Genomic DNA, 10,485 nt, shown 5'->3' with positions numbered 1-10,485 from the left:
TGTATCCTCTGCCCTGATACCTCAGTAAAGCTGTCCCCCTTTAGCTAATCCGTCTCTGTAAATTCTAGAATTCTTTCAGGCCTACTTTAGAGGTTCGATGCACACCGAAAATAGCAAACCTTAACAGTTTGTGGTCAAAAATCGGTTTCGAAGGAGATGTAGAAAAACTGTGGTTTTATTTTCTATGAGGAAAATAGCTTGTGACCCTCGTGTGACCCTTTCGTGATCAGAAAAGGCGTAGAAAATAATCGGCAAAATAAACAACATAGTGTTGGTGACACAAGGTTTATCATTTACTTTGATGCTCCAGATAACGCAAGCTTCCATTACTGAGGGAAAAAACAGCGTGTTAGAAAGAGAGTGAGACACGAGGAACCAGAATGTAACTTCACATACTATTTTTAATTCTCTTTCTTCTGGCAAACACTCTCACTGGGACTCTCTCTTCCTGTTCTTGACATTGTTTCTTCTAGTTCGCTACCACATCTTCTGCAATTTTATTCAAGTCCCTAAGGTCCTTTTTCCGTAGTCTTGTATTCATCCTTTTAGCTCTTTTTGTGTTCCAAATAAATTTGCACTACGCCATTAAAAACTCTGCTGGCCTCTGAAAAATAGTGTCGCATATTTGGTAATACTTGGAGGCGATACCAGAAACATCTTTTAGTCAACAAATGGTGCGGAAATGAACTGACCGTTTGCACTACGATGTGGATAACATAAACACAGTAAGATCTATATCGCGTATAGAAATTACTGATTGGCTCTTCAGCTTCGGAAAAAATGCCATAATATTACTTTTGGTGAGAAAAAAATTCAAATTGTACGATAAGGAATCTTTTATTTTTGAACAGGTTTATGGGAAAGTTGTGATATTCGTTTTGTCTGAATTACAGAGAAAATATTCGTCGTTACACCAAATATGGCAAGAATTTAGGTCGTGACCCTTATCCGACGCCAAGCTTAAGTATGCTTCTTATTGTGTGTTTGCATTTCTTTGTATGTCGGAGCGTAAAGCTAATTGTTATGCAGAATGTTCTGTGAATGGGTGTGAGGCTGTCTGTGGAAGTCAACCGTAAAGATAGAAGCGTTCGTGGCACAGCTGAGTTGAAGGGTTTCACTTTCGTGATGGTGTAAGGTGTTCTTGGATTGCTGAACTAAAGAGCAGACCGGGAAAATGCTTAAAGTAACCGTCCAACGAGCCACTGACCTTCCAGACGTCGATAAATTTGGAAAGAGTGATCCATACGCCAAAGTTATCTTCCATGGTAAGTTTCAGTGCTTGATCAATTCGTTTGCATTCGTACATGTACAAGCCGATATATGTACAATTATGGCATGTTTATAAACTTCCACTCGTTTTCACGTAGTTTAGGCTCTTATTTCGCGGGCTGCGACCATTATTACTTAGAAAAGTTCAAAATGTTTGACTTGTATTAAAGTACACTAAAACTCCATTTTACTTGCTCTGCATAATTAGTGTTCATTATTATGCAGAATGTTCATGTAGAAATTTGCGTTCCAATATTCCAAGTTTCTGAGCGTTTAAATTTTGATCTTAGGTCATTTATTCCTTTTAATTTCTACCAAGATGAAGCAATCTAGTTTTAGATGAGCGATTTTGAGCATCTAACGAAATTTTTTGATTTGCTGTTTACAGTTTACAGGCTGTTTTTGAAAAATCAGTGAAGCATTTCAAACCGAAATTTAAATGTCGGCACTGCGCGCATGGACCTTTATCCCAGTGCTATTTAACAAACAATCTTGTATGCATAGTAACTCGCGTGAGCTACAAATTTCACCACGACATCTTAAAATAGGACAAATTTTCAATTTCCCTCTATCTATTGCACATTTAAAGTCAAGTAAAAATTGTGTTTGTAGCTTGAGGCAATCAGGTGGTTAAAGTGGATTTAGGAATTTTTTTAGAAAGGACAATACACGATGTCAAGTTAATTTTAAGCATTGTTTATTTTGCAATACCATATTTTGAAAACTTATTTCCACTCTAAGATTTTCTGTTTCTTGTCAAGGCTTTCACTGTCCTAAGATGGCCGTTAGCGTCGGGCCACAAAGTGCAAGGATTTTTTTAATCTCCATTAAAGGCTCAGGAGTGTTTTCGTCTCGCTTCATTTCTCAAAGAAAAAAACCTTCGCCTTATATAAAGACGGCTTTATCATTCAATATGAGCTTTCATTTTCTGAATGTCTGCTTTGAGTTTTTATGGAAATTATTAAAGAGATTTTGCAAAGAGGAAGCCATTGCATGGAATTTGGACAAGAGTTGAATTTACGCCCCGGGATATATTATGAAAATTAAGTTCTAGATTTGTTTTCTTGTAGAATTTTTTCGGAATGATTAACATTACAGGGCGTCTCTATAATCAAAATATTGGAGTATCACGGAAAGTGCGACATAATTAGCAAAGTAAAAAAACTGAAAGCATGAGGCTGCCAACATATTAAACAACATACCCTAATAATTCGTTGTTCATTTTGAGCAAAGTGATTTGAACATGAATATTTTTAACTATCCGAGGGACATAAATAATTCTAGAATTTCCACTGAATCGAATGAAGTGGATAGAGAACAATTCGCCTACTTGTTTTCGGGTTTGAGTTAAGCGCATTAAAAGTGCTTTAACTTTATCTATGCAAAGCTTCTCAAAAGTGAAGTCAGGGGCAATCAAGTTGGCAATTTATTTTCCTATTTTTGAACTCCAGTTGAAGCCTCTCGTGATTATATCACAGCTGACTAAATACCGCCTCGAAATTTCGCCGAAATTACAGGGCGTTGTTGCGGTAGTATAATTCTATATGGCTCGCCAAACATGACATTTTTGCATCATTTAATTCAGTGTTAGCCATTCGACTGAATAGTAGTCATACATGTGGAAAAAAATCATTCATGGCAGATTAATTTTGAAAATCTTTCATGTGGAAAATTTGTTAACGTCTTGAATTTTGAATGACATGCAACATCGTAGACGCGAGTGGGTGACGACCTGGAAACTAACATGCAGATATAAATAAAAGACAAACCGATTAAATAGTCATTGGCTACCTCTGATTATTTTATCTACGTGACTGTCTTTTTTGTTTTGTTTTGCTTTGTTTGGATTTCTCTCTATGTTTTATTGTTTCGTTCTGTTTAGGTTATTTTCGTTTTGTTTTGTTTTGTTTGGTTTCTTTTTGTTTTGTTTTTCTTCTGAGTGTTCATATTTATATAATAATAAGGCAGACCGAGTTACGTTCCGATATTAACACACAACATGATGTAACCAGAGGATTTTAAGTTATTAAGTTTACAGAGCTTAGCAAAAGTTCCGCACTTTCCATGCTGAATTTAAAGACAAGCAAGGGTTTATACAGGCGAAGAACCGCGTACGGTTTTTTTGATTCAGTTGATTGCCATTTTTTTAAAAGTATTTCATGACTTTTTTTAACCTGCAGGAGATGAAAAGAAAACTGAGGTTCAAAAGGATTGTTTAGATCCAGTCTGGAATCAGGTATAAATACAACTGTAAAAGCATATTTAAAAAAAGACTTGCATGTAACACTCTTTTTACTCTTCACGAGTTGTCCATTAGTGTCAGTGTTTTGTCGAATATGGCATCAACAAACGTCAGTCATGAACGTAAATAGCCCCTATTTCGCATAGTATCCTCAGGCAAAGTTAAGAGAACATAACCAACAGTGATTAGTGGTACACAGTTGATAGTATGCTTTAAACACATCCAAACCCTTTTTGTGTTTTGAAATTAATGCGTGTTTCCTTGATTGCAGGATTTCCAGTGGGATCTTTCAGGCCAACCATTGTCCCCGGATGACAAGCTTTCTATCGAGGTCAAGGACTATGAAAAGCTATTGGCGAGGAAGTAAGACGGTTGCGCGTTTCATAAAGTACTTTAGTTTGGCAAGGGTCTAACCCATAAAGGTTCTACGTTGCAAAAAGTATATTCGACATTTAACTCAACTTCGCATTATTATCTGAATGGCAGAAAAAAAAACACCTAGAGAGAAAGACTGCCTGTTTGACAGATGTCGTTTTCAGTTATGGCTACGAAGATTAAGGCACTAGCTATTAAATACATTGATAAAAATAAAGTTATAAAACAGCACGTATACCTCTGTCCTAGTATTTGTCAGAGACTAAATCCTCTATTCTTTGGCTAAACTTTTAGCTTTCTTAATTTATTACATTTATCTTCCAGTGACAACACATTTATCGAGGAGAGGCTAGAGTATCTGTAATTATTTTGCCCCTTTCTTTTTTTTTTCCAATCTCTTTAGGCTCCTTGGTAAAGTCGAAGTTCCTTTGGGAGAGCTGCTGGGAAACAATCAGATTGAAAGAACGTATGATCTGGTTGATGGAAAGAACAATCCCACTTTGGTGAGCGAAAAAAAACCGACCTACGGCAACCGCATTGTAGGCGCCGTTAAAAAAGTAAAATGGAAATGGAAGGATATTTCTTGTCATGCAACTGTGCTGTCGACTTTCATGTCGAGCGCCTATAAAACCATCTGCAATGCAAATTACAAGACAGGATATTTTTGGCTGAAAATACTAATTATTGTGTGCACAGTAATTAACACGTTTAACATTTTACCAACTTTAAGTAAAAAATACCTTTCTCGAATGTGGTAATATTCTATTTGTGATTGGTTTTAAAATCAATTTCTAATTCAACTACTGATTATCAATAACTAGCTTTCCTTTTCTCTTACTTACATTTTAACTTAAGACTTGAAGGAAACATGTGGATATGAAAAAAAACTCATGGAAAATGCTAACACAGCTTTCTTTCGCGCGTTATCCTCTTTTAGGGCAAAATTATGCTGAAGATTGAGTATTCTGCTCCTCCTGGGAGTGGTGGCGGTGACGCAGGAGGCGGGGAGGAAGAGGCTGGTGAAGAGGGTGATGAAGGTGATGAAGAGGACGAAGATGAAGAAGCAGGAGGCGACCCTGCACTTCCAGGACAGCCGAGAAAGAAGCGAAGGAGGTAGGGCGATGTTTCTATTGTTTGTAATTGAGCTTGAACGTTGTCGGTCTGAATTGGGAAGCTTACTACTCATCTTACTGTTTTCATACTTTTATTCATCCAAGGAAACGAACTAGCAGGGGAGGCAGAAGAGCTTGGTCAACAAAAGTGCAAGACTTCCAGGTATTCTCGTATGATTTGATTTAAATCCACAAACACAATTTTCTTCATTGTCCACATAAGAAAACTATCTATTAGTGGCTCGCTACCTTTTACTTACGCTTTGTACCTTGATAAGGAAACAGCTTTCTCAGTCCGTTCGGGGAATCCCGAATTAGCGCTCACCCCCTGTCGACCAAAATTATAAATTAGTGCCCCCATCTGCTTTGAAAAGGCTCTCTCCTTCCCCCCTCCGAGAACTGAGACAACTGATTGTGAATCTTCATCCGGCCTTGCACGTTTACATCATACTTGTTTCAGTTTGAGAACAAGTAAACGTTGGATAAATTATTTCGAGCACCACCTATGCTGTAAAACTATAGGATTAGTTCTTTTTAAATTGATACATAACTTATTTTGTTGTTCACACACAAATACTGTATCGCAAAGTACGAAGATTTCCGGCGACGATTCGGAAACAAAATGGATGAGCACCCCTCCCCCTTCCTTGATCATAAGGCTTACCCTCAGAATAGGCATCCTTGTCTTCTCCTAAATTTGAAATAAAAACCTCGGAGCTGATTAGAAGGTTTGCGATGTACCGTCTCTCGTTCTTTCCCTTGGGGAGTTAAAAGTTTTGTTAATTTATTTTATATTGTCACGTAGATCCGGATAAGGATTCTTGAAGGCCGCCAGTTGCCAGGCAGCAATATTCATCCAGTTGTTCGTGTGACTGTGAATGGTCAGCGGAGAGAAACAGCTGTGAAAAAATCCACAAACAAGCCCGTTTACAATCAGGTTTGGGGCAGTCAATTTGTCTGTTTATTGTTTATCTTTTTCTAAGACTGCGTATGTTCACATTTTCAAAACTATTTCTGGGCCTATTGACTCAAATACAAGCTTCATCTAAAACGTTGTCCGCGTTTTGAAGAGATTCATCAATTGTTACGAACTTGAAGGTCATGGTATCGGCTCCTGTATAATTTTGTACATCTTTTGTGATTCTTACCGTACTTTAACTAATTCCACTCCTAAAGGACGCAGTTTCGTCTCAATGTTTTAACAATGAATTGCTCGTCCATTTTAGACATTCTTCTTCAATTTCCATTTGTCGGAAGCGGAGCTGTTTGATGAACTGGTCACACTTGAGGTGGGTTTTGTTGTAATTTCTTAGGTATACAGCCAGTCAGTTAAGATTTGAAAACAATATTCTCTCACTCTGGGAGAGATGTCTGTATAACTGTTGTTCCATGTCGAGACCGAGGTACCGTCGGACGATGCCACTAATCGAGATTTAACTATGAAAGCTACTTGAAGTTTTTAAGGCAGCTAACCTCGGCTTGGTGAAGTATCAGAGAAAACCCGATCAACATATTTCGAGAGATTACGTTTCATTTCGACTGCCAAGGTACATCCATTGTAAAAAAAGGGCTTCAGTATCATACAGAACCCGCGTTAAGTTATTATAGCAAATTACCTTCGACCAATCAGAGCGCCTGAATCTCTGTACCGCCTATGCTCTGATACTTATTGAAGACGCCCTTCTTACTTCTGCATGCATCAGTTTGGAGCATGGTTCCGTTGTCTTAGATATGATTCTAATGACAGATGTATTTTACAGGTCTTCAATTCACGAAAACTGCGCTCTGATTCACTGCTCGGTTATTTTGAGGTGCGTAGAACCTATTAGTCGATTGAATTGGTAGAGTTGAACAACTAATGATATTAGTACAACTCGTTAACATGGAGATACACTTTTTATTCGCAGTGCGATATTGGTGGAATATACGAAATGAAAGGTAAGGTTTTGTATGCTTCTCGTGAAAATTGTCGAGGTGTAATTTTTGAAATTGCTATCCATGTAACTCAAAATGTTTTTCCACGTCACTCGTTTTATGCAGCAATTGCGAATAATATTTCTTTTCTTTTTTGGCAACAAAAGCCGCTCATGTGCATCAGGGCCGGACGGCTTTTCCAGACCGGCTCACGTGGACTCTCATCTGTTCATATGCCTTGTATTTTTAAGACTCATTCGTCAGTCTACTGAAATATTCGTTTTGGTACAAAATCGAAAAACATGCACGTTTCTCAGTGAGAAATTCTATTTCTCAAAGCTTAGAGTATTAAAAAGTAGACTTCAAAAACTTCAAGCCTTTTCTTACTTATGATGATTTTACAACTCAGGTCATTCTTTCATTCGCAAATGGGTCCTGTTGTCAGCACCAGCGGATAGAGATGAAGATGGGGTTTGATATTTCTATTAAAATTTATTTGCAATTAAATACGTGTCTCCTTTTATTCTGAGATTGAATGGAATCTAGTTATCGTGTGCTGAAGGTTATTGTCGATAGGAATGGAGCGTAGTGTAAGCTGCAGTTGACTGTTTGTAACCGACAAACATTCTTTCTTATTTGTTATTTTTAACGCAATAGGAGGAAGGAAAATCAAAGAAAACTCGAGGAGGAGATACACCGGCAGTAAGTACAATAACCGTTGAACTTGGGACTGATGCTATTGCTCCATGATCTTTGCCTGACAACAAATGATTTATGAAAATGTGGTCACTGTCTAAAATCTTCATATCGACGATTATTCGGCGTTCAATTTTTACAGATTTGATAGCCATCTTGAGTGTATGTATGTACTTGTGATATTTAGACAGGGTGGCCCAGTTCAGCTTAAAATCGGTTTGAATGGGGTCTGTGTAAACAATGACAAGGCCAGACCTTAACACCGGGAGATACGTTCCCTACTCTTTGCGAGAAGTGTGCGGTCTCAAAAAGAGTCTTGATCGATTTCTTGTGTTTTTATTAACTTCCCTCTACCATAACTTCATTTTCAGGGGTACTTGAAAGTCACTTCCATGGTCCTCGGACCCGGGGATGAACCGCCGGTGAGTATATTGAGTTGTGTCAACAATATTAATTTTTAGGGGGCGACAAAACGGAATCAAAGAGGGGTAGCAGTGGTGCCTAGAAGAAGGAATGATTTAAAAAAACAAGAACCTTGCAAGCCCTCAAAAGCCAGGATAAGGCTAGTACACCCTACTCCAAAAATGTGACTTTGCATAGGAAAACGCATCATGACGCTTTTCCGCTAAACAGCCAATAGCGTAAGGCATCCGTCAGCCGTCTGTTAGAGACCTATACTTCACAAAGCGTTTGAAGCGTAAAGCTATCCGTTTCAAAAACGCTAACAACAATCCGTTAAATTTGCTAGATGGGTAAAGTACCGTTGGGAACGTCAAGTATCCGTAAGGACACAAAGAGGCGTAACACATATCTTATCTAATGGGAGAAACAGCTCCGCTTAATACCACGACAGATTTGAACTAAGGCAAACATAAGGCCCTTCAGTTAAGGCGCTGAAAAAAAATCATTAAGAGAGATTAAAAGTTCTCCCAAACCAATTTCTAACTTCTTCTTTATAATGAATTGCCAAGGATTGGTCCCGGAAATCGCTTTATCTTGATACATAGAGGTAATGAGTTTGTTCTCTCTTTAGGCTGCAGCAAATGCTCAACCCAAAGATATCGAGGATGATATTGAGTCGTAAGTATAATCGTCTCTTCATATTTCTCGTAGCCATGGTACATCGAGATTTATCCGAACTTCACTGATATTATTTACAGATCTGGATTTGTTCAGTACAATTTCTGTTTCATGAGGGCTTGATATAGGTTATGGCACTTCTGACTCAGCACCTGGCAGTTATGATAATTGTTCATATAATATATTTTTGCTTTTTTTCAATCACTCTGGCTGTAAATTTGTGCATTCAGTATTTCTCACTGTTCTTATCGAACACACTCTGCAACGTGATATCTAATCTGACCTAGTCTTAGATCTGTTCCTGTTTTGGTTTCAGAAACCTTCTGACACCCGTAGGTGTAACTCGACAATCAGCCGTCTTCACTCTTAAAGTGTTTCATGCAGAAGATCTTCCACAAAGTAAGAGCTTACAACAAATCAATATCAGTATCTGAGCAAATGTGTACCTACCCCTCCCCTGACCCAACATTGACCATAACTTGTTATCAGTTGATTGTTGTTGGTTGGGGTGCAGTTACCTCGACACTGACATTGACCGACATTCCGACTTTGATCATTACTAAAAAACATCAATCATCACTAATTACAGTACACTACCTGACAACTTACCTTACGAACGCATATGTATAAGCAGTACACAATACAAAATTTCACGCGGCAGGTGATTTACAATTCGCGGTTACAGTACTTAACATTTGTTAGTGTATACCGCTGCTACTCCTTTGCTCTTCAAGACTCGAAGATTTCTATGAATTGATTTCTAAGTTTAACGTGACTTTTCTTGTGTTACTCTCTAGTGGACACAGGAATTGGGCAGAGCTTTAAGAAATTCTTCAGCTTCTTTTCAAGCGACGATGATAAAGAGGTTTGATGTTTAGCTTTCGCTAGGTAAACAAAACTTGAACTTAAAAACCCTGTCTTTGCACTTTTTAAACCAGCATCGCTGGCTAATTAGGCGGGATATTTGCTGTGTCTAGACGACGTCATTCTAGTTTTTCTTTCTAACTGCCTAGTTTTTAAAGAGTCCGAGTCGTTTTTGTGTCGGTTTTTCCGGCCACTTTGATGATTTCTTGGTGAAATATAAAACACAAAGTTTGGCTAAGTTGTGTGATAACGTACGAAATCACGGCTCTTGTCAAACTGAATGTCAATTGGTTTGTTTTTGACTTGTTCTTTTGCAGGAGGACAAAGGAAAGAAAGGCCTTGTGGATCCATACATGGAATTTAGCTTTTGTGGGAAGAAGGTAACAAAATCCTACCTCACACTGTGGCTGTAGTACAATTTTGTGTCAACGCATGTCGATAAATGAAGATAACAATGGTTTTTATTTTTTATTTTTCATTAGGCAACGACGGGAATAAAATACCACGACAGTAATCCAGAATTCAAACAGTTTCTGAAGATCCCTCTCATGGTAAATACAGTCCTTTCAGGCCTCTCGTTTAAGTTACTTTTATAACTTTAATTCTGATACAACTCTAACAAGTTATTGCATCTTTTGGTTATCTCGAACCTGCTAGAACTAAGAAATTACAATTCTGATTACAAATTACAAATTCCATTCCTTTTGAAAAAGGATGTTATGGAAAAGTATGCTAAGCTGCTAAGCTTAAATCCTTATCGTCTAGAAAACAAAGGAAATTATTATTATTATTATTATCATCATCATCATCACTACTGGATTTGGGATGGCGTAAAGTAAAAGGGTTAATCTTTTCGCTTGATTCTCGCATGCGTCCTTCTACCGTGTGTTCCGATCATATCTGATCTGTGACTCTTAGTTTACAAACGTCAAT

General features: G+C 37.9%; 1 protein-coding gene across 2 annotated transcripts in view; it reads left to right on the top strand.

Annotated features, from left to right (window-relative positions):
• Positions 1–1,038: 1,038 nt before the first annotated feature.
• The window catches only part of LOC131789282 (myoferlin), a 31,299-nt gene continuing 21,852 nt past the window's right edge, over positions 1,039–10,485 (top strand). Inside the window, exons 1-18 of one of the 2 annotated variants that reach the window (XM_059106351.2) lie at positions 1,039–1,265; positions 3,450–3,505; positions 3,783–3,874; positions 4,290–4,389; positions 4,824–4,999; positions 5,104–5,161; positions 5,804–5,935; positions 6,225–6,287; positions 6,759–6,809; positions 6,906–6,936; positions 7,322–7,383; positions 7,570–7,614; positions 7,980–8,030; positions 8,642–8,688; positions 9,005–9,087; positions 9,486–9,553; positions 9,870–9,932; positions 10,035–10,103. In XM_059106351.2, coding sequence (XP_058962334.2) covers positions 1,175–1,265; positions 3,450–3,505; positions 3,783–3,874; positions 4,290–4,389; positions 4,824–4,999; positions 5,104–5,161; positions 5,804–5,935; positions 6,225–6,287; positions 6,759–6,809; positions 6,906–6,936; positions 7,322–7,383; positions 7,570–7,614; positions 7,980–8,030; positions 8,642–8,688; positions 9,005–9,087; positions 9,486–9,553; positions 9,870–9,932; positions 10,035–10,103 — 1,338 coding nt within the window. In that variant the 5' untranslated portion in view covers positions 1,039–1,174. The remainder of the gene's footprint in view (positions 1,266–3,449; positions 3,506–3,782; positions 3,875–4,289; positions 4,390–4,823; positions 5,000–5,103; positions 5,162–5,803; positions 5,936–6,224; positions 6,288–6,758; positions 6,810–6,905; positions 6,937–7,321; positions 7,384–7,569; positions 7,615–7,979; positions 8,031–8,641; positions 8,689–9,004; positions 9,088–9,485; positions 9,554–9,869; positions 9,933–10,034; positions 10,104–10,485) is intronic. The other variant, XM_059106352.2, reaches the window with a different exon arrangement.

Source organism: Pocillopora verrucosa, chromosome 1, assembly GCF_036669915.1.
Source record: "Pocillopora verrucosa isolate sample1 chromosome 1, ASM3666991v2, whole genome shotgun sequence".
Lineage (NCBI taxonomy): Eukaryota > Metazoa > Cnidaria > Anthozoa > Scleractinia > Pocilloporidae > Pocillopora > Pocillopora verrucosa.
The sequence above is the reverse complement of the archived record's forward strand: the minus strand, read 5'-3'. Positions and strand labels throughout refer to the sequence as shown.